This window comes from Antedon bifida, chromosome 4, assembly GCF_963402885.1.
Source record: "Antedon bifida chromosome 4, ecAntBifi1.1, whole genome shotgun sequence".
Lineage (NCBI taxonomy): Eukaryota > Metazoa > Echinodermata > Crinoidea > Comatulida > Antedonidae > Antedon > Antedon bifida.
The window spans coordinates 26,352,399-26,373,946 of record NC_136229.1 but is presented as its reverse complement, the minus strand read 5'-3'; the positions used below and the strand labels follow the sequence as shown (position 1 = coordinate 26,373,946).

Genomic DNA, 21,548 nt, shown 5'->3' with positions numbered 1-21,548 from the left:
TTGGGTGATTAGTCACACAGTAGACATTTTATCAATTCAAAGTAGAATGACTCATACCGCATTAAATTTACCTATTTCAATTTAAATAAATTATTTTTAGATAAATTAACAGGTAGAACCCAACAAAATATCCCTTAATGACAGGGATGTCCCCCATAAATTTATGTTGGCCGTAATGTTTGAAACAGCAATTTTCCCTTACTTTTACTAGGCCCTATATAATTAATATTATATTTTTAATAATATACATATATATATACTGTATTTTAAATTGTTAATAATATTTTTAAAAATAAATAGGCCTGGTAGTGGGTACAGTGGTAGGAAGCACATGAAAAATATAAAATACCGCATGATCGTCCATCATCGTGCCTAAAACTAAGTAAGTCTCCACTTGGTTTGGTTCCCTTCCACCTCTTGTCTTCTGAAAGGCCCACATATTTTAATACTATAGGCTTAATCATAATTTATTGGGATACATCATAGTAGGCCTACATAGGCTAGGCCCATCGGTAATTCGGCCCATCACCGCGAAAACATTGTTTGATTGAGAAAACATTTTTTAATAATTTAGTAACAAAGACAAATCAATTTGTGTAAAATAATACAGTAAATATAACGTATTATATACACATAACAGTACAGGATTATATATATATTTCCATTTTGTATAATAGATGCTAAATAGTCGTAACAAATCAATAATACAGATCCCACAGTCAGCCACGGTACGACGACGGCAGCAGGGGACTGTTTCATGCTTTCACAAATAATTACCTCGTCCAGGCTAAAAAGCGCCAAGAAGCACACGCAAACGTACAACCTCATTCTACGTCGATTTTGTGTATTATCCTTTAGGAATAAATCCAAAGTAAGAGTAAATAACCAACAATACTTATACTTCCAGTTGAGTACCAATTTAAACTTCACAAATGTCCAATAATAAACAAAACTAAACAATAAATTCTCTCAAATTTTGTTCACTGTGTACTTGTCGACGATACCGAATGAAATTCCATACAAAACAACAACTGTGAAACAATTAGCGGATGAATCTAAAGTTCGCCAAATAAGAGAGTTAGCACTTGCGCTGTGTGTGGTACGTTCTGCAAAAATTACACAATTCCAGAATAATTACGCTGCATTTGAAACAGAAAAAACTAATAACAAGTTAAACTTCATCCAACTTCTTTACATTTTTTATGATAAATTATATATGTGTAATATATTTTTCTAAAATTAAGGACTTTTTCGAACTATTTTCTATCATGTGTCAAGGACATTAATACTTAACTCTCCAATGACGTCATCTTCAAAAGTCACTAAAGTTTTTTATTTCCGGATGTGGTGACAGGATACTGACCCAATTATAAATTTCTTAATTTTACTTTTTAAACTGTGACGTAATATTACACTCGTCTGTGTACTTTCTTCACATATTAAAATCATAAAAATCACGTGTGTAACTTTTTTTTGCAACCCAGTAAAATAATGTTGCAATAATAATTAAATGTTTCCCTTTTTTTAGATTTAATTTTAAGTGTGATTATGAAATGAAATAAACTTAAGATTGGTGTCCTTCACACCCACATAAATTAACAATACAATACTCGTCATACTTTTAAATTTTATTTAATGAAATTTATTTTAAAAAGATGAATCAATCGGTCATTTAATAACTCTTTTAAAATCTTATACAATTTTATATTTTCAGCCATTTCTTCGTTGAATCGATTTTATTGTCGTTCTCAAGTTCATCCATTAATTAATATATTGTTTATTACTATTTATACATCAATTGTATTATTTTCTGTCCAATATTGCTTTTTTTAACGTGTTTTTTATCATCTTCTTTTAACACTTTCCACTATTTTTTTCCATTTTAAGTTTAGGTAGGAGCCACAAGCCACAACTCCACTGTATTAGGAACATTCTTTATTTATTATTATCCCAAATATTTTTCAGTTTTCCAATTGTTCTTGTTTTTTCATATTCATTTATAGTTTTTTAAATGGTGTGAATTTGTAATCGAATCATATCTTCATACAGCATATTAACATTTTTTGTCGATGGCATAGTTACATAACACAGATACAACAAAAGGTACTAGTACTGTACTTCAAAATACTGTATAATGTACAGTACTAGTATATTTCCCCAAAAAATATGTGGCCCTAATAATGTTAACATTGATACTATAGAGGGCGTTTTTAGAATTTCAATTCACAATCTCTATATACAGTAGTACAAAACACACAAATACAAAGAAAATTTACTATTTATTTCAAAACAGTTTATTTCAAAAATTAAAATTAATATTATAAAAAATTAGTCATCAAATATTTTTAAAACATTTGATGCAATATATAAATTATTTATTTAAAAGTATTAAAAAAAATATTATTTCATAGATATATGTAATTTTTATTGTTATGTAACTGAAGTAATGTCCACATTATTAATATTAGCTTTTTTTATCTTTTTCTAGTTTATCCTGCGTGGCAGTTTCCAATGCGGTTTGTGCTTCTGTGAAATGTGGTTCAGTTTCTAAGCATTTCTTAAAGTCAGTAATTCCCAACGAAAATCTCCCTGAAAAGAGAATGTTTAAAGAGAAATAATATAATAAATAAAATCCTGTTCAAAATGCAAATTACTGGAAAAATGACAATGCTGTGGGTGGAAGTGGTTGGATAAAATTGGAGATACAAAATAAAATAAGCAACAAGCTAAATCAAAACAATAAAGTCAAAAAAATCAGAAAGAAAAAAGATAGAAACAAATTGCAGAGCTTTTGGGTAACTTCTTTAAAAGCGCAAATAAATAATATATCTATATCTATCTATCTATCTATCTTTGTCCAAGTACCTTCACTTGCACTGATGAAAGACTAGTGTTGCCCGAAAGCTCTGCTAATTTTTCTGGCTGTTTTACTTTATCATTTTGATTTAGCTTTTTCCATTTTTGTTTGTATCTCCATTGAGATCCAGTCACTGATACCCACAGCATTGTCATTTTTTCAGTATTTTGCCTTTGGATTTATAAATAACATCCATGATATATAGCATCCCTGATTCAATTTTTGGTTAAAGTGTCAACAAAATGGCTTATAAACAAAAATGTTTTTTTAAACTATTTTTCATAGGATATAATATTGCTGTTGCCGCTTTATTTCATTATTTATAGTTGTAATTTGTATTCATTATATTATGTTTGTATTTATTTTGTATCTATTGCATTGTATTATTTTATTGTGTGTTTACTGAAATATGGATCAATTGCAGTATATATTATTAGTTCTTATTATTTATTCATCGGCGACAATAAATATATTAATATAATTATTACTAATAACATAAAAGTATTATTAGGTGTTTTGGAGATTATTGCAGACCTCTCAACTTGGAAGAATGAAATATCGGGAGCTTTTATGAAAGTATGCTCAAACTATAATAGAGGTCGCTATAATATTTTTGAAAAATTTATCAAAGAAAGATGTGTATGTAAGGTGTGCCAATGAGCAAAAATTTAGTGCCAACTCATTATGTCATGTATTAAACAACACATGAATTTTCTATTACACATATTACGGGTCTCAGTGTGTTTTCTATTATTCCCTTCATTCTCTATGAAGGCCCAACATCAGTAATTAAAAAATCCTATAGTTTAAATATTATGCAATACCTAAACGATAGTGAATTTGACCTCTGTTATAATACGCAACTGATAAGTGCTCATCATATTTGATTGCTTCCGTGTAATCGTCAACGGCTTCATCGAAATCTACGCAGAGATATCGAAGGTGCCCTCTGTTGTTATATGCTAAGGCCAACACCTCGTTTCTGCCAAAGGAAAAAGAAAACATAAAATATAATTGAGACTAAATTAGGGTGATTATTTGAGCAGGCTGCAGGACGTTTATTCAAAATGTCGGGCGTTTATTCGAATAAATATGGTAATAAAATTAAGATAAGAATTCCATATAAAATTAAAAAGAAACTTGTTTGCATCCATTATTTTAAATTATAATAGGCATATTATAAATATCATAGAATTATCGTTTTGAGTGATTTGTCAGAATTTACAAATTTATGTTTTTGAATAAAGAATTGTAATCAGTCGAAGTGATCGGCGGCCGAAACAATAATACATCAACCTCACTCAGGCGTTATGATTTACTTTTTACCTGGTCTTTCTCAGTGTGGCTTCCTTTGAAAGCTGGCCTACAAGTATGTCGATTATTTCTGAATAAGCAATTTGTGCTTCTTTATTTTTTCCTTCTGTAGATAGAACTGTAGCATTTTCAAAAAGAGCATCTACATTCATATTGAAGAATAATCAATTCATTGCAACATAAAACACACCGAATCTAGCTTGCCTCTGTAAACTTTTAGGCCTCGGTCGCGCTTTGGCTGCTGATTGTTTTGGTCGGTGAAGAAGTGAAAATTTCCCCGACGCATTTTTCGGTCATATTCTGAACTACAGAGGGCTCTCTTCCGAATTTCTCTTTCACGCAGATAATTTAATCATACTTATAAATAATAATTATTAGGCCTATGATATAATGATAATCATGACATTGTAGCGATTACTACTTATCATTATAATAATAATAATGATATTATTATCCGAACACAATGATTGTGGTACAGCAGTTTAATGCGCATTAGACGACGTGTTATCATGAAGGCGCACTGCTTTCGCGCACGTACGTAATAATTTCGTATCCTTATCAGCGCGCATTTCTTGTAATGCCGCTAACAATGGACAAAGATAAACCCATTTCTCCGTCTTATACTAAAAACAAATAGGCCTACTTCAAGTCTCTAGGACAACGGCACGAAAATGCACCGGTATGTTGATTCCATGTAAACAGAAAGATGGACAATAGATTCTATAATAAAGATTAACAAAAAATCTAAGGTCTATTATTCTTAATGCATTAGTAAATAACCCTGGAACAGACTGACAAAACGTGAACGTCTTATGTTACTCCTTCGTTAGATTAATAGCGCACATTAATTCATTTCTTTGTTGGTGAGGTTGGGTCCAGACCGGCGTATGTTTTCTAATGAGATCGTGTTTGAAATTAATACTCGCGTGAAATTAATCTTTCTTGATTACTACACTTAGCTATCCTGTTAATATTAATACGCCAATAGATGATCAGTTTGTAATTATAATTTGTAAGTATACTGTAATTTATCAAAGTCTAATATAGGCTGTATTTTGGTGTGCGTGTTCGTTAATTAGTTGCTGCCGTGAATAATTAACTCTACTTTAGACTTGAATTAGTTATTTTATTTTGATAATATAATGTAAAATTAGACTTTGCTTTTATTATCACTGTGTTCATAAAAGTATAAAATATTAGCAATGGAAGGAAAAGTGTTTTTCGTATAAGTCAACATTTTTCAGACTGAAATAATTTACGACAAAACGCACAGAAAAATAAATAATAAAATACTTTGACACATAGGTCTAATAATAGATCTTTTACCTCACCTTCCGTGAACATGATACAACAAATACAGACATTTTTTCGGTCTCGCATATTGAACATTATACATATGAATAACATTTTGGTAGGCCTACAAAGGAGTTTCTATAATAGGCTATCGCTATCGGAACAGTCTAAAGCCAGGCCTGGCATTTAACAAATTGATAGTCAGTTTTTCTTCTCATTCTCTCAAGTGCTGTCTGAAGTGGAAACAGTTTCGGCAGGATGGCAACTTCTGGATTTTCATACTTTGGAGGTACAAGACCAAAGTAGGTATTCATGGTGATGTGATGTTTAATGCTTACGCAATGATGTAGACGCAACGTAAGCGAGTTGACCAATGATGAGCAACAGGTCGAATAATCCATTGCTTGTGATTGGTCAAATTACTTGTGGGTCCTAGTGGGATTAAGCTTGCAAGATTCACACTTGAACGCAACGCAATGATGTAAGCGCACATCAACTAATTTAACCAATCACGACGCGCAAAGGATCGTCCGAACGCAGTGCGTTGCGCCCAATTGGAAACAAGCTTGAAAGGGCCCATGATGGCTGAATTTAAGAATGAGTATAGTTGTGTAGGTACCTGATGTAGAATTAGTGCTGATAAATTAAAAAAACCAGAGGAAATGTGATATCGTGTTTGTTTACCCACTAAACCACACATAAACCTTTTTTCCAACGTGTAATAAATGCACCTGCTATTAATACAGTGAAATCCAATAAATTCTTCGCAAATATACTCTCATGAAGAATAATTATTAATTCAAGTCATTAACCAATGAAATTAAGTCTTATGACGTATTTGGATGGTCTCTAGTCACACTAGATCACTATTTATATTAGTATAATTTCTATGATGGTCATCACGAACACGCATTCTCAGAATGATTCCATCTGATGGAGTACTATTTTGAATGTGGCTTATACAAATAGGGTTTAAATCATATTGGTGGATAGCATTTACTTTTCGGTAAATTGGGGATGGACAGATACGATGATATGAGTAACGCCGAGCAAATGTAAGTATTCAGTGACATCACATTGACACAACTTGTACGCGCGCGTAAAATCATTGATAGACATATCATAATGGCAACAAGCATTATGTGATATGGGTCGTATCACTTACATTGAGAATGTCAGGATCCCTTGATGACTCTTGAGCAGCAACGATGGGTCAATGAAACAACATCCCTTTATCTTACGCGCACGTAAAATCATGATAGGCCCGGATTTAAAAAAAAGCATCTTAATTGGTCGTACTCACCTCCAACACTGACAATGTTTAAATCCCATGAGCAACAGCACCGACCACCAAAATGTAAGAATTAAGCAATCATACCGGACCACGCGTGGCGAAGATACATATTTTTTACGTGCGCGTACAAATGTTGATAAAATAGTATATCTACATGTTGCCTCAATTTGGAAAATTAGTTTAAATTAAATTTTTAAATTTAAGTTAAAATAGAAGGAACTGAGGTTGAAGATGAATAAACGTGGTGTATTGGTAAAAAAAAACTATAGCAGTAGAATAATTTTAACACGATTGCTTATTTAAAACTGGGTTATAGAGAACGGTTGTCATTTTTACGTGGAAGTACACATCTCCTGCGTAGAACATAATGAGCATTTAATGACCTACGTATCTGTAAATAATTATCACGCTAAAAATTAACTTTACTGCACTAACATATATTTGTTCGCAACTTATAGGATGTGTGTTTTAAACAATAATTATTAAAAATTAAACGCGACGATAAAATTAAAATGTCGAAACATACGGTAATGTTTGTAATACGTGCAACATATATAAAGTTCACACGCATATATTGTTGAATGTAAACAATTATGTTGAAAAATACACATCATAAAAAAATTAGTGATAGTGCGCATGTCTGTGTATTGTTTCTTTCCTTAGCAACGATAGTGTAAACTTAACAGATCCACGGACACTTCATACAAAAACAGATAAAAGAATCACCCATCTGTTTAGTGTCCTTTCAAAGCAAAACAATAGGGAGCGGGTCTCACCGAAATTTCAATTAGAAATTCGTGTGTATCGAATAATGCTTCATAACGCAGGGGGATTTTTTTTAAAGATTGTAGACCTATTTATCATGTTATTTAAATAATATTATCGTTGACAAACAGTTCATTGGATGAGTTAATAACTAATAATCTGGAAGAAGATAAGGTGGATGATTACTTTAGGCTGATACTTTATTTATTTGTAATAATCTGCAAGTGCCGAGAGTTTTAGAGAGATCACTTCGCGTGACCCCACCGATGGAATTCACACTGAACTTGACTTCCACCCCACTTGTCGTTAATAGCATTCGCAGCACACCCATGGGTATAATCGCTGCTTTGTGGTAACAATCTTCGTTAAATTTATAGGCCTACCTACACAAAGAGCAAAACATAATGTCGAACATTCGTACTATGGACAGGGCTACATCGGCTGGTTACCGTTTTCCTATTTCTTCTCGTGTATCTAGCGCCTACCATGGATCTTGTGTGCCCAAGGAAAGAAGCGTGTCCGCACCTCCTCAGAAGAATTACACAGACACTGAGATTGAGAAGAGTCATGTAGTTAATCAGGATAAAATCTGGAGGGAAACAGTGGGACGAGAACAAAACGCAGTTAAAAAATGGTAAGTCTATTCTGAACGTAAATTATCTAAATGGTGGTACCATAATCGTAACTGATGATAAAATTAGCGGATAATTCTTTCCTCAAGATATCGACATTTTTGGAATGTAGAATAGGTTGACTGAACATACATAGTTGTACGATTGTACTGTATTTTAATTTGTTCAGTATCTTATGAAATTTACATGATACAGGTCACATGTTTGTCACACGTTACAACTGTATCATAGGTTATGTTAAAAATAAGGCAAGAATAATGTCACATGTGATAAAGTATCAACTTTCATTTTACTAATAATAAACTATTGGGTTAAAATTTAACTTTTTCCCTGACTTGTAGTTATGGTTACTGTACAATAAAACGTATTATCCCGTTAACCCACATATAGGATTATAATTGACACACGAAGAACACTGACAAATCAGCATGTGGTAGAACATAGTTCAAAATATTAAAAACCACTTCCTTCAATATTGCAGTATTATTGATATATAATAAACCACCGGTAATGCTAATAGTTCATACGTTATTGAGGAAATAATTATAATCATAATACTGCAATTGAAGGAAGTGGTTTTACCACATGCTGATTACATACATTCAGTTTACTAATATAAATAAACTATTGGGTTAAAATGTTACTTTTTTTTTCTATTTTCGGTGTATTTTTCTATTTGAAAAATGACAATTCGTTGCACAATGATGTAAAAATGTTGAAAGACCTTTAGATTTGATTCTCCTTTGTTGACATGACAACCACCACTTCGTTAATTTGGATTTACCAATACCTTGAGCACTTCAAATCCCAACATCTTGCAACATTTTTGGTAGATGACTCAATGAAGAAATGTCATTAAAATAATTTATCCGAGAACAAAATGAGTTAATGAATTCCTTTCCAATGCCTTTCTAGAGGTGTTTTTAAAACATCATTATTGGCGAATGTTTTTCAGTTTGTTATCCAATAAGACAGATGCATAACCTTTGACCTTTCAGACTAGAGATTGGACATTTCAGGAACGGTAAATGATCACATCCAATAATTACACTGATCTGTATTATAAAATGAACTAAACCAATTTACTTTTTTTTCAAATCCATAGGGAGCAAGGATGGGGTTTCCTTAAAGATTACGATCAAAAGGTAAGGTTATATTAACCAAAACAATAGTTACATGAGAAAACGCGGTAGTTTGGACACGAAAACAAAGAGGGGCATAAAGTGTAAATAAAGTTCTTTCTGATAAGGTAAACTTCATGAATGTACTTAAAGTGGTCTTTAATTAGAGGCGATGTCCAGTAGATATTGATAAAGCGCCAACAATATCAACATGGATTCGAGCAGGTCGACTCGCTCCTAGTCCTAGGAGGTGGTGGAACAAGTCTTCTCGGAGAAGGACTAAACCGAGGTCCAGTGTACACAGGTTGTCCGTTACACTTTAAAGAACCCAGTTCATCTTTCGAGAAGAGTAGGGGGTTGCCCCGGTGACCTGGTTCTAAAATGGTCTTTAATTAGCCAATATCAAGTTAGCAATAAATTAATATTTAGAAATGATTTCATCAAGACATAAACTTAAGTAAAACTGAACTGATGGTCTAATACCCACAGATCAAATAAGCAATAATATCTAAAAATTAAAATGTGAAAAAGACAAACCAAAGCTCTGTCTACACTATCAAACTTGATGTGACAAAAATGTGATGTCATATCACTACCATATTTTGGCATATCACTACCATATACTTTTTTGTCAAACTAGTTTGATAGTGTAGACAGAGCTTAAATAAAGGTGTACTTTAAATGGTCTTTAATTAGAGGAGAACATTCAGATAAAATCAACAATTAATAATTTAAGAATAAAATATTAGCAAGGTAACCAAGTACAAATATAATTGAAATGGTCTTTAACTACAGGAGAATATCCAGTAAAAATTGAAAAAAAATAAAACATCGGCAAGAGAACTGTGCATGACACGGTATTCATTTGGGAGACTATGGTAGGCCTAATTAAAAATAATAAAAATCGCTTCCTGTTACGAGAATAAAACTCCACTATTAAATATTATTGAACAGACAATTGTTAAATAAAGGTATTAGCACAGCGTCGTCAAGAGGGGTAAAGTTCAGTCGCATACAAACGCGATATAAATATCGATTTTTTTCTTAATGCGTTTATCATGTTATCTTCATAGCCACTTCATATCAAAGTCCTTAATCCTAATAATATCATTAATATGTATTTTAGGTGCATATGATCGACCAACGTGATGTTGAAGAACTCCTGATAAGGAGTTATGACAAACATGATCTAACGTAGTTCCAATTATTACGCAGCCTTGAATATGTAGAACACAACATGGCATCGAACTTGTTTAAATCCGGTGTATACTAAAACCTCTATAGGGGTAGTAGACTTTAATTCGAAGAAATTAATTTAAGCTTCCGACTCTTACAAAAATGAAACGAATTCGACGATTGGAACTGTTTGATTTAACCACGAAAACATTTCAAACGTAGAACCATCGACTTTATTGACAGCATGACGTAACAAATATATTTAGAATTTCCAATTTCTAACCAATGATTGGCGAGAATAACACGACGATGAGTTTAGTTTCAAATATTTCTTTTTAATATTTAAATTTTATAGGGTAATATCAAAGAGAAGCCGAAGCCGCCGAAGAATCGGACCGTTTTTGCCGACTCGTTACCGAATACAGGAGCACAGACGATTGGTCATTTACAAAAGACTGGACAATCAAATTCAATGGTCATGCTGCAAAATAAATTTAGTCAAACACATCGACGGAAACGTGCTAAAGATTTGTTATGTTACGATTGAATTTTTTATGTACGCTTTTAACTGACAATCATTGAACTTAAAGGAGTAGGCACGTATGTAGCCTAAGACTATGATGTCTTTACTGCAAGACACGATGACTCCGGTGGAGTTGGACAAAATGCATCTCGTCGCCTGACACGGTACAGTATGCCTACATAAACTCTTGGTTGCCGCTGATTTCGATAACATTATTATCTTGTACAAAGTGTAAGAGCATCTACTATATTCTACTACATACAGATTTTTGTCTTAAAATGAATTTGTGATAATATAAATCATTTTTATCAAGAGGATATCAAAAAAGAATATCTCAGATCATCACCGGAGAGAATGGAAACGACACAGCAAGCTCACCAGAAACACCAACATCTAGGCCCTATTTTAAAAATAGGAAGTCTACGACTTACGGAGAACCTCATAAATATAATATGAAAGATTCCTAACCAACGGATTCCTGAAAATCTAATTCCCCACTGGTGTGTTTCAATAAAACTGACGTTATATAAATAATATTGGATTTTTTTGTAGCTTACTTTAGAAACCATTTTGAAAATATATTGTGTGTGTGATCATTATGTATAGACCCTATCATCAAATGCTAATTTAAATGTTATATTTAATTTAAATTGAAAACAAATACATTTGACGTAAGCAATTTAGTAATTTAAAAACAATTGTTTGTCGTAATAGCGTCCTATTGTCTACTATGACGTAAGATGTACAGCATAGGTGTTACATTACGTTTGAGGGATTGCGACATTTACATTTCGTATTCTTCAGTGAATGTCATACAATTCAAATATTATAATTATAAGATGATTCCTCGTCTAATGCGTTACCATGATTATAATTTCAATAGTCTGTCATTTGGAGGAGAAGAAGATATTGTATCTGATTTCCGACAAGCAGGTGTGATGCTTTTAACTTAGCTTACCTCGCTAGATTTAATCATTATCACTCAATGGCCATGGCCACTATTATTAGTAATCAAAGTGGCTATATGTTATATTTTCATAATGTAACGTAGGCCTATGGCGCGCCACATTCTTTATAAAAACATGATTCCCATAGTGGATGCAGTACAACGTACACGCAACGCAACAAGCGCCACAATATCCAATGTCGCTTGTGATTAGGCAATTACTTGCATTGCGTATGTACTACGTCTTTGCGTTGCATCCCAGTGAGAACCAAAGCGTTTTAGTTTGTTGTTGGGCGTTTATAAATACTATGCGTCCATTGAGGATTGGTAGGCCATTATATTGACAAAATAGAAATACAGTTTGATGCGATAGTTTGATTGGCCTATATTTTAATTATTAGTATGAAACACACAGGCTGTTCCAAAAGTTGCAGACATAGGCCTAAATACAGTTGGTATACTAGAACTCGTTGTTGTAAATAGTGTACACAAGATATAATGTAAAGATGTTGATTTAAGTTCAGACTTATTATTGATATTTGCTATCTCTGTCTATGGATTTAAATTCACGCATCTATCGAATTACAAAGGACGTACATAGCCTACTCTTGGACAGAATAACGAATGTCCCAAACGGCGCCCCGTACGTATAGCTCTATAACTTTGAAAATTGACACGATCGTAATTCAAAGATGTTGATTAAAGTTTCAGACTTATTGATATTGGCTATTTTGATTGATGGATTTAAGTTCACGCATCATCAATTTACAAAAGGCGTACTCGCGACACATTTTTTTGTAATGTTTCAAACGGCGCCCCGTACGTAACTTACATAATTGACCCATAATCCTCCAGGAGTGCAGATGTTTGATTTATGAGTGTCTGTGTTTGCATTTTGCTGAAAGTGGAAACATTCCTGGCGGCAGAGGTCGCGTTTAATCGAATTTATTTTGCTAATAATGATCAAACATGCATCTAGTTACATAATTGGTTGTAATTTCAACCAACAATACAACACTGAGGTGTTTTTTCTCTTTTTCTTTGGATAAAACCTACTATTTATTGGCAGTTTGTTGGCTCACCTAATAAAACACGAGAAATTGATTTAGCACAGCTTTGAAGTTTGGGATGCAGCCAACGCATTAATATTATAATAAACTGAGTAGAGGAAGAATGCACTTGAACTATGTGGGTCATGCTGTATACGAAGCCATCGGCTTGACGTCTTTTCCGGAAGACGTCAATATCAACACAATGCGACGAGCAGCTGGATCTGAATGAAAAATTAAAATTAACATATTGTACTCACCAATTTATTCACCAATAATTCGTAAATCTACCAATATCGATTTTCGATAATATATTATATATCCGATGACTTATATACAAAATATCACTGATTGATACATTAACAACTTATTTATCTATTACATATACTGTACATAATATTGATAGACATTTATGCCAATTATGTTTAACCTAATAAACGTCATTGGGTAACGCTACGAATAAGCTTTGGCAATATTGTAAAGATTTTAATTTTTTGATGCGGGAAAGGGCATGAAACTAGCAAATGTTTTTGTTTTATTTGGTCAATATGTTAGTACAGTAGTAGATACAATTATCTAAATGAGACAGAATGTACTGTAACCCAAAATACTTCTTAAATAATCCATGCAGTGGTAGTTTTATTATGAATCAAGTTCAAATGTTCATATTAATTGTTTTATCTTTTACTAATTATGAACGTTATAATTTGTTGTTCTCTGTTTATATATTTTTTTAAATAAGTGTAACATCCAATTCCATCTTCATATTAAAATTATTTGTTGTTTTAGATTAATAAATCCAATAGTGTAATCCATTCATTAGGTTAGTATTTCACTGTCTTTAGAGATATTTGTTGATTTAAATCCTGTCCCATTATAATAAACCTATTTTTAATAAATTACCGCACTTAAACGTCACATACAATAACTAAAAATCCCTAAATTTAAATTTATATATAATTATATAGTATATAATACTATGATTCACAAAATAATTACTGGAATGAAATTGCATTATTATCTAAAATAATAATTGAGCAAATCCTAAATTGGCAATAAAGATGAAGTTGGGAAGATAAATCAGGGGGTTGTTTTTCTCTATTACTGGCCAAGGAAACTACTTCCGACTCCAACTAATGATTGGTTCCCACTAGAGACGCAACACAAGGATGCAATGCAAGTGATTTGACCAATCGCAAGCGATGGATTATTTAAAATGTTGCTTGTCATTGGTCACTCGCTTGCGTGGGAAACAAGCACTAGGTAACCATGCACTGCAGAACATGAAATAACTATTTTGATGATTCCACTTTAAAGTGTTCCCTTAATAGAGGTTAGAGCCATAGTGTTAAAACAAATATTGCCTAATGTTTGTCTCACAAGAAAGTGTCCCCTTAACTTGGGTGTCCCCTGAATAGACAGTATAACTATTACAGATATAGGAAGAAAGAGATATTACAAACTTGGGTATATTTGCAATAAGTGCAGAGACCTGCATACGGCCATATATATACAAAATGTGTATAGAGTATACGTCTGCAATACGCCTCTGAATACTCAACTCTATATATAGCTTGACATGTTAGTTTTCCTTTTTTTTTAGATTTGAAAGAGTTTACAAGTAAGTTACCAACATTATTATGAAGTGCCCTGTTGTAGTTGTTTGCCTAGATATTCCCTGAAAGAAAAAAACAGAGTATAAAAACACTTTTTAAATTAAATTTACAGTAAATATATAGAAAATTCAACGAATTCACACAACTCTGACCCAGAATTTTCCAGTACAACTGAAGTTGATCCAATACTGTTTTTCAAAGAGTGTACTCTGTGTTGTTTATATACTGTATATCCACATGAGTCATATTCAGCACAGGTTATACAACTCAGTGCTTCGAACACATAGGGAGCACAATGAGATTCGAACCAGGTTCTTTTCCTGGTGTTAAGTGCACATTATAGTTGCCCATCTGTATTCTTTATATTCTGCTGGTGACACATTTTGATTTTCGATGGCCAAGAACCAAACTAGGTCAGGTCAATCGATGTGTTGTCTGTCGTCAACTGTACCTAGAAACCATTAAACTGTGTCCCAATATCCCTGCATGCATTAACTAGACATTAACTAGACATACGTTGGTCGTCAGTTGTAGCAAATCAAAAGTGCCCTATAACTTACCAGTTATGCACCATTAGTTTCTGTACAGCTAACAGCGCCTCATATCGTACATTTGGATCCTCATGTACCATATACTGCATTACGAGGTGTTTTCCACCGAGTTGCTCAATTATGCTAAAAATAAAATAATATTTTATAATATATTTTCATTAAAAATGAATGTTATGAGGCTTGCATTTAGTTTTAATTTGTTGAAATTTAGAAAAATTAAAGTAAGACTAAAACTTATATGTTTAGGAAATAATTTATACCAAGTTTATATTAATATCTTAAACAAATGCTTACTTTTTTCCTCGTGGATAATGGCGGACATACTCCCCAAGATCATGAGCAGCGACGGCCAGTATCAGTGGATCTTTGGACGTCTCAAGAAGTTTTGTAAGGATCCTACAATTGTGATAATAATAGTGTAGTAGATTGGAAAGACTATTATAAATGAGTGTATTTTGAAAGAGTCTATAGTAAATAAGTGGTGCCACCAGGATTTCCTGATGGATTGTCCACATGTGTGCGACGAGAAGCAAACAAACAGTTAGCTAGTGTCTTCAAATCCCAATATCCAGGGTTCAATTCCAGGTTTCAAGCCATGGTTGTAACCCACGACTTGTTCAACTCCACTCCCTAAGCCAGAGTTTATAAGCATGATAAATTATAAAACAATTTATCCATCCTGTAATTGGAGAGTTGTTGAATGCGTATGACATTTTTTTAAACAGCCGATTCTCAGTACTGTATCTATTTTCTTAGTATCATAGGAATATGTGTTTCACATGTATCTAGTAGTAACCTAACCCTTAACCACAACAGATAAATGAGATGCTGTAGTACCAAATATTCCTATGATACTTTGGAAATAGGTAAGTGGAGATACAGCACTGGGAATCGGGTGAAAAAAACTAAAAAATACATGGTGCTATAAAAAAATCACTCATCAATGAAAATTTGATTAAACATCAGGGGCCCCAGCTGATTTTCAAAATAATTACTTTTAGCTGTTTACACTTACTTTAACAATTCATAGTTCTTTTCATTTAGTCTCATAGAATTCTCTCGCCAGAACTTCTCACTTTTGTGAACAGGGCTCCACTCAAGGCGGCCAGATTTGATCTCTGATGAATATTCATCAAATGAGCTGTTGGAACAAAAACAATTTCGCCTAATTGTGGTAAAGTGGTAAATTAAATTTTTATTTAAATTAGGTAAATTTTCCTCTTTGACGAAATAAATCACAGGCGTAACCAGCATGAGGCAGACGAGACGCTCGTCTCATCTGAAATTTTCAGTTTTCACGACACACCTCCAATCCCCCAGCACAGCTCGTCGCTATTTTATAATAATTATATTTAAAGCATCTTTGCCTGGTCTGTTTTTAACCTCTCGCTACGGCCTTGTAAATTGAACTCAAATATTTGAGTGAAGTATGGCACTCACCTCAAGTCTTGCACACTCATCTGCAGAGTCTTAATAAGAAACTCAATGTCCTCTGTCACATCTTCATCTTCAATCTTTTGTCCTTCCAGAACGTCTAACTGTTTTAGCACCTTACACTGAATCATAGCTAATGCATTGTCTGCCTTTATCTCTTTTTCAGTTGGATTTTCAGTAAGATTCTGTAATAAAGCATACATTATTAGTTTGTTTGTAAGTTGTAGGTTGTAAGTTATTCATTTGGAAAATGTTCCTCCCGTGCATGTGTTGCAGGTCAATAACTATCTGGAGAGTTTATGAAAATATGGCCAATCAAGAGAGGGTTTAATAAACATTAATACATTAGCGAGAGGCAGGAAACATCACGAAATTCCTCTTATTATGAGGAGACTATAGAGTACATGTCTATGTACAAGGCCCAGTTCTAAGAAATTTAGATTAACAGATAATTATTGTTATTCTGTGTTTGGGCAACACTTTTTTAGGCCATTTTTAAATTATATGCAAATACAGTACTTACTCTAAAGACCGCAAGTATAATACGACTAACTTTCTCCTTTGTCGTCTCTGTTAAGATGTCAGCGAGAACTGGCACAACATTATGTCTGGAAAAATGCAAAATAGAGTATTTAAGTAGTTCATTTAGAGGGATAATCCTGACGAAAACGTTGGATTTTTTCTTGCCTTCCTTTCCAAAAATCTACTACTGAGCCAAAATCTAAAAATATATGTTCTATAAAAAAAATCAATTCATATATCAAATCCTAGATTTTATTGAATTTCTTGTCGGTTGGGCTTGGCCAACTTAAACAATTTTTAGGCCTGATAAAATTCCCTCCCCCATCACAATCATAGTAAATAAATCCTCTCCTCAGGCCTCCCACTGACATCCCCACTGTTAATTGAATGTAGACCTAAGTCGAGTTAACAAGATTGCAAACTTACTTGTTTATGTGAGCACATAGTTCTGGATTGAATGACAACATCCATATACAGAATGTCAACTGATATTGTATCTGAAAGCTCACCTTACCAGAAAGAACGTTGAGAACCCTGAAAAAGAAAACAATAGGATGCTATTTAAGCCTGTTTTCAACTAGGAGAATTTATTTGCGCGAATTCAACGTTTTAGCTGAGAAAAAAATCATGCTTCCCTTTCCACTACAAGACCGAATAGCTGCAATTTTCATGTTAATCCATGCATCTGCTAAGAACAAATATGGTAAAAGCGCATGTGCACTATTTTTTCACTCAAACTGAATAGACAGATATTTTTTCCAAACCTCTGGCAAAAATACTCACACACATAACTAATTTGAAAATATGGTCCCACACACTCGCACAAAAATACTTGAACATTTGTTACCCAGCATTCACACTAAAAGTAGGTTGTACCATTGGGAGCGTATAGTATAATGACTTATTAGTCATCCAGCAAGAATGCAGACGTTTTGTATGACTCGGCAAGAAGCTTGCAAAGTCAGACGCGGATATAAATTTCTTTAAAAAACGTTTTACCAATTTTCATAAACAAAACACTTACGTGACAAGGCCGTCATTTTCCATAAACGCCATTCGATATTCATTGTGCTTCAACATCTGTTGGAGACACAATGCCGTCGTCTGCATGTATTCGTTTCCCGAGAACGTCAACTGAGATCGTATCCAACTCAAGTAAAACTTTAAATCGTTGCCGCTCATTTTTTCACGTGTACAACATGCTAACTTTGTTATAACTCTTGATGCCTAGAAGAAAGGGAACATTTTTGATGTAAAAATTTGAACTTTAACAAAAAATATTTGTTGGGCAATAAAGCGTGGTTCCCACTAGGATGCAACGCAAGGATGTAACGCAACGCAAAGTGATTTGACCAATCACAAGCGATGGGTTATTCGAACAGTCGCGTGTGATTGGTCAACTCGCTTGCGTTGCATCTACGTCCCTGCGATGTGTAGCTAGTGGAAACGTGGGGATGTCAAACTTTAATTTTAATAAATAACAATTTTATACAAGTATGTTGGTTATGACAATACTGTACATATAAGACTCATTTGCATACAGGTGGTACAGTATGCTAATTAAACAAGTATAATAGAATAAATACTGTTTATTTTGTAATAAAAATCTAGCAAAATCTTATGGTTGTTAAAATATCTTTCTGTAATAACTAAATATGTTAATACCTGATTAATTGTGAACTTATCCTCTCTATTCAACATATTCAGAAACTGAGACCATGCTGTGGTTTTTCCTTTTGACTTTTTAGCATTCTCAAAAAATATGCTGGCTCGTTCTGGTTTTTCCTGTCAAAATTAAATGAAAAAAATCAGATATAATTACAAGAGGTACCAACTTGGAAATATAAAATATCGGGAGAATCCATGAAGCCATAGTCAAATAAGAGAGGGCGATATACAGTAGAAATTGGGGAAAAAATGACATTGACTATAATCTATTAAACACAATCTTAGGCGCTCTGCATTTTTAGTATATGCCACACACTACTTTTCAGACATTTTCTGTTGGGTTAGTAGTAAATAATTAATAAATGTATACATTATTAGGATGTTTTATTCATATCAGGAGAAATATCAGGAGAAATTTCAGGAGGTGGAAGAATGACTTGAAATATTATCGGGAACCTACTATGATGATTAAATTCATGCATTGAAGAGCTAACACAATGCATGCTAGGAAGAAAGGTAAAGGTCAAGTTTAAATCTTGGATAAAAAATTGTAGCGAGATCTACCTTAAGCAGGTCATCAATAAGCGTGAGGAGATACCGCACTGTATGTTCTCTTGCAATGTGATTGATTAAACTGAGGAATATTTTGGCACAAGCAGCACCTCTGTGTTTTATCATTTCATCTCGCCGTTCACTTGATTGGTTGTTGTATTGAACTATGAACTCAAATTCCTCTTGTGTAATCATTTGGCTCCTTCAAAATGAAATAATAAAATAACTTATTAGATTAGATTGAAACTTTATTATCCCCAATAGGGATTTGCCTCATCAATTGTACATATAAGGTAAATATTTATAAAAATATAAAGCTCTATTTATTATTAAAAATTATTAAATAAAGTTAATAAACGTTTATGGAACACGGCTACTAAACTAGGCTAATAATTATTATATTAATATCAAACAAATATAAATTAATAAACCTAGCTAGTAGTAGTAGGGCAGCGTAGCCCTAGATTAGGCCTAGTTAGGCTACTGTACCTAATATTTTTATTAATATTAATAAGCTGTTTTTAAGTGATTCTAGGTAGGACTCAATAAAAACAAACATAAAGTAGGCTTACTACTACTACTACTACTAGGGCCTAGGCTAACTAGTATAGACTAGGCCTAGCCTAGATAGAGTCCTACTAGCTAGTCAGTCTAACCTTAACTTTATCTAAACAAGAGATCCTCTAAACATAGTAATTAAGTAGACCTAGCTTTGCCACCCGGCTACCCGAGCTAGGGGCTTGGGGCATAATATTCAGCCTTCCAGAGCTAGGCCTATGCCTTAAGCCTCCTTTGCATTTCTAGAGAGAAACAACGGGAAGAAACACAACAACTCACTGTACATATGACTGCCAGTTAACCCTATTTTGCCTGACCTCGTTTGCCTCCTGATCAAACTTATTAGTTGGAGGTAAACCATAGGTTGCATTTCCGATTTCAGAATTGTCCTCTCTATTATCTTCTAGAATTTGAGAATACGACATTTTGCTGATAATGAACGATCTAAGAACTATGATTATGAGAAATATTAGTTAGGCCACCTTACGCCTCTCTTTTCCATCAGTTTTTTTTTCTCGTGACTGATTGCTGCCCTCTATAGGAGCAAAACAAAAACTGTCGATAAATTGGTTTAAAGGGTAGCTCCGTTGGTATTAACAAAGAATATATATCACAAGAATGAGTAATCCGCGATTTTTGCATGAGAAATTTGTAACAGAGAGTGATGCCGCCCTCATAAGGGCGGATGTATACCGACTAAATAAGACTTGATTTAATAGATATTGTACATGTCACATTAAATAGAATTATGATAATATATTTTGCAATTGTAAACCATTTTATAATACATATTTAATAACAAACTAGTGTACATTCACTTCTACAGACAATTATTTTCTAACATGCTAAATTAGTTCACAAAAAAGGCCTAAAACAGCAACACCAAAAATCAACGAAGCGTTACTCAGCACGGCCTATTCTTTACCATTGCCGCGTACTAATCTACGCCCGGTAAATTAGGTATTGTTTTTATGATATAAATTAGTATAAAATACATACTATTAATAGAATACAATGTTAAATTTCATTGACATTTATTTGTTTTACCAGAAACAAGTTAAATATAGGAATATTATTAAACTATCCTTTGTGAAAACGCGTAAACACCAACACGCCCGGTAGCGCTATCGTAGCGCCCGGTTGATGAAGCGATCTGTTTATTCGGCAGTTTTTACTAAATAAATTGCATGAAACGAACAATTAAATATCCAAATAGCATTTAATATGATGTTGGCATGTAGTTGATAGCATTTTTTATCATGAAAATACTACCGGTGGTCCAGCCTTTGATTAGTGTAACCGTCACAAAAAGTTGTATACATCCCAGATACATCCTCACTTATGGCGGCGCCCTACCACATGGACAATATTACTGTTACAGGGAAAATCGCGGATTACTCATTCTTGTGATATATATTCTTTGTATTAACATTTCTATTCATTATTGTGTGAAATTGCCCTATGCTGAGGGGGGGGGGGGGGGGGGGGTGGTAGTATACAATATAAACTCACATCGCCCTATTGGTTGTTTGGTGGGGTGGGGCAGCTGTGTATGAGGAATGCGCCCCAATGAATGTCCGTGGGTCGGTGGGGACGATGTATGAGGGATGTGCCCCAATTATTGTTAAAATAAAAACCAGTCTGCTTTTATTAAACTTTATTTTTCATAAAATTGAC

At 33.4% G+C, this 21,548-nt stretch overlaps 4 protein-coding genes across 9 annotated transcripts in view; 1 reads left to right on the top strand and 3 right to left on the bottom strand.

Annotated features, from left to right (window-relative positions):
* LOC144839624 (uncharacterized) overlaps positions 1-1,036 on the bottom strand; it is a 31,711-nt gene extending 30,675 nt beyond the window's left edge. Inside the window, exon 1 of one of the 2 annotated variants that reach the window (XM_078695063.1) lies at positions 778-1,036. In XM_078695063.1, coding sequence (XP_078551189.1) covers positions 778-828 — 51 coding nt within the window. In that variant the 5' untranslated portion in view covers positions 829-1,036. The remainder of the gene's footprint in view (positions 1-777) is intronic. The other variant, XM_078695062.1, reaches the window with a different exon arrangement.
* Positions 1,037-2,280: 1,244 nt separating this feature from the next.
* On the bottom strand, positions 2,281-4,445 carry LOC144840631 (uncharacterized). Its single transcript, XM_078696517.1, has 3 exons — positions 4,184-4,445; positions 3,682-3,839; positions 2,281-2,589 (listed from the first exon to the last, which is right to left on the bottom strand). The coding sequence occupies exons 1-3, from the start codon at positions 4,321-4,323 to the stop codon at positions 2,465-2,467; spliced, it is 423 nt and encodes a 140-aa protein (XP_078552643.1). The 5' UTR covers positions 4,324-4,445; the 3' UTR covers positions 2,281-2,464.
* Positions 4,446-5,063: 618 nt separating this feature from the next.
* Positions 5,064-12,641, top strand: LOC144839628 (ciliary microtubule inner protein 5-like). Of its 4 annotated transcripts, XM_078695071.1 has the most exons (5): positions 5,064-5,183; positions 5,692-5,766; positions 8,002-8,157; positions 9,261-9,300; positions 10,808-12,641. In XM_078695071.1, the coding sequence occupies exons 2-5, from the start codon at positions 5,723-5,725 to the stop codon at positions 10,997-10,999; spliced, it is 432 nt and encodes a 143-aa protein (XP_078551197.1). In that variant the 5' UTR covers positions 5,064-5,183; positions 5,692-5,722; the 3' UTR covers positions 11,000-12,641. The 4 variants fall into 4 exon arrangements, with proteins under 4 accessions (XP_078551197.1, XP_078551198.1, XP_078551195.1 ...); XM_078695072.1 differs by lacking the exons at positions 5,064-5,183; positions 5,692-5,766 and adding an exon at positions 6,444-6,519; XM_078695069.1 differs by lacking the exons at positions 5,064-5,183; positions 5,692-5,766 and adding an exon at positions 7,597-7,875.
* A 362-nt stretch (positions 12,642-13,003) lies between these two features.
* On the bottom strand, positions 13,004-20,376 carry LOC144839617 (V-type proton ATPase subunit H-like). Of its 2 annotated transcripts, XM_078695056.1 has the most exons (12): positions 20,151-20,376; positions 19,326-19,515; positions 18,759-18,878; positions 18,118-18,320; positions 17,520-17,627; positions 17,095-17,179; positions 16,578-16,756; positions 16,153-16,278; positions 15,432-15,533; positions 15,147-15,260; positions 14,605-14,648; positions 13,004-13,194 (listed from the first exon to the last, which is right to left on the bottom strand). In XM_078695056.1, exons 1-11 carry the CDS (start codon positions 20,294-20,296, stop codon positions 14,609-14,611), a joined length of 1,413 nt encoding a protein of 470 aa, XP_078551182.1. In that variant the 5' UTR covers positions 20,297-20,376; the 3' UTR covers positions 13,004-13,194; positions 14,605-14,608. The 2 variants fall into 2 exon arrangements, with proteins under 2 accessions (XP_078551182.1, XP_078551181.1); XM_078695055.1 differs by lacking the exon at positions 13,004-13,194 and having other exon boundaries at positions 13,219-14,648.
* Between the last annotated feature and the right edge of the window lie 1,172 nt (positions 20,377-21,548).